Source organism: Oryctolagus cuniculus, chromosome 3 (assembly GCF_051225735.1).
Source record: "Oryctolagus cuniculus isolate XC-2025 breed Fujian yellow rabbit chromosome 3, ASM5122573v1, whole genome shotgun sequence".
Classification (NCBI taxonomy): domain Eukaryota; kingdom Metazoa; phylum Chordata; class Mammalia; order Lagomorpha; family Leporidae; genus Oryctolagus; species Oryctolagus cuniculus.
The window spans coordinates 18064826-18066236 of NC_142869.1; the positions used below are offsets into that span (position 1 = coordinate 18064826).

The 1411-nt window shown below is 44.5% G+C and overlaps 1 protein-coding gene across 1 annotated transcript; it reads right to left on the minus strand.

The window, feature by feature from the left end:
- Positions 1–276: 276 nt before the first annotated feature.
- LOC149127271 (translationally-controlled tumor protein-like) lies at positions 277–1208 on the minus strand. The gene has a single exon (XM_089328979.1). It carries the CDS (start codon positions 1022–1024, stop codon positions 506–508), a length of 519 nt encoding a protein of 172 aa, XP_089185105.1. The 5' UTR covers positions 1025–1208; the 3' UTR covers positions 277–505.
- Between the last annotated feature and the right edge of the window lie 203 nt (positions 1209–1411).

Here is a 1411-nt window from a genome sequence, read left to right on the forward strand (position 1 = left end):
AAGTTTTACTGCGAGAAAATGGTTGTGCTGAGATTTGTGTCATATCTGTCTGCTGCCAAAGATGATGCACTTTCTATAATATCAAGTTTTTCACAGGAGTGAACATAGAACTGGAGGGCAATGTGGTCTTTGGTTAATTTCCTATAGCATTTCCAAAGAAGACTTGCAAAGGCATTGTTCTCCGTGAGTTTCAGCAGTTCTTCTGGTATAAATTGCTAATCATTGTTATCTGCCCAAGTGTCTTGATGGAGGAATGGGTTGTAGGGGAAATTTGTGTTTTCTTTTTTTTTTTTTTTTGAATTTAAATGCATTTTATTTTTAGACAACCTACATGACAATGTTTTTTGCCTTAAAAACAATGCCTCCACTTGAAGTAAATCATGGTCAAAATAAGTGAGGAGCTCAAGATAACATCAGTCCCACTTCCTGTAAATCCTGGTGTTGTGTGGATGACAAGCAGCAGCCAGTTACGATGAGCAGTGATAGATCCAAATTGCCAACTTTGTTAACATTTTTCCATCTCTAAACCATCCTTAAAGAAAATCATAAACGGGGTCACACCATCCTCACGGTAGTCCAGCAGAGCAACCATGCCATCTGGATTCATGTTTTCACCAATATAGAACTGGTAGTTTTTGAAATTCGCAAGGATGTGCTTGATTTGTTCTGCAGCCCCTGTCATAAAAGGTTTTACTCCCTCTGGTCTCTGTTCTTCAAGTTTGCCTTTGATTGATTTCATGTAATCTTTGATGTACTTCTTGTAGGCTTCTTTTGTGAAGCTGGTTTCCTGCAGGTGATGGTTCATGACAATATCAACACCAGTGATCACTGTGCTTTCGGTACCTTCGCCCTCCGGGCCTTCGGCGGAGGCATTCCCACCGATGAGCGAATCATCAATGTTACCCTCTGTCCTACTGACCATCTTCCCCTCCACCTCCAGGCACAGTCCGCCCGCGATCTCCCGGATCTTGTAGATGTCGGAGAACATCTCATCGTGGCTGATGAGGTCCCGGTAGATAATCATGATGGCGGCTGGTAGGAGACGACAGCGGCGGCGCTAGCTTGGCAGGAGCCCAGAGCTCAGAGCGAGCGCAGTGCAGCCGGAGCGGCCCTCGTGGGTAGGGGGGAGCGGGCGGAAAAGGCCGACTCAGCCGCTCCCCAACCTCATATAGAGGGCACGTCCTTCTACGTCATCGCCCGCTGCGCTCCGAAATTTGTGTTTTCATGAGAACCAATAACATCCCACATTTTAAGTAAGACTATAGTCAATGACCTGAAATTGATTTTCCCCTGGCTGTAGATCAAAGTGATAGAAAATCTGCTAAATGTAATAGCTACCCTGTTTGATTTTTTTTTTTAAGAAGACAGTGGCCCAAACTGCCACAAATAGATTTGTGCACACAAGAATGTC

What these genes read in the sequence shown, in the direction of transcription:
- LOC149127271 (XM_089328979.1), bottom strand. Translation starts at nt 1,024, where the DNA reads ATGATTATCTACCGGGACCTCATCAGCCACGATGAGATGTTCTCCGAC.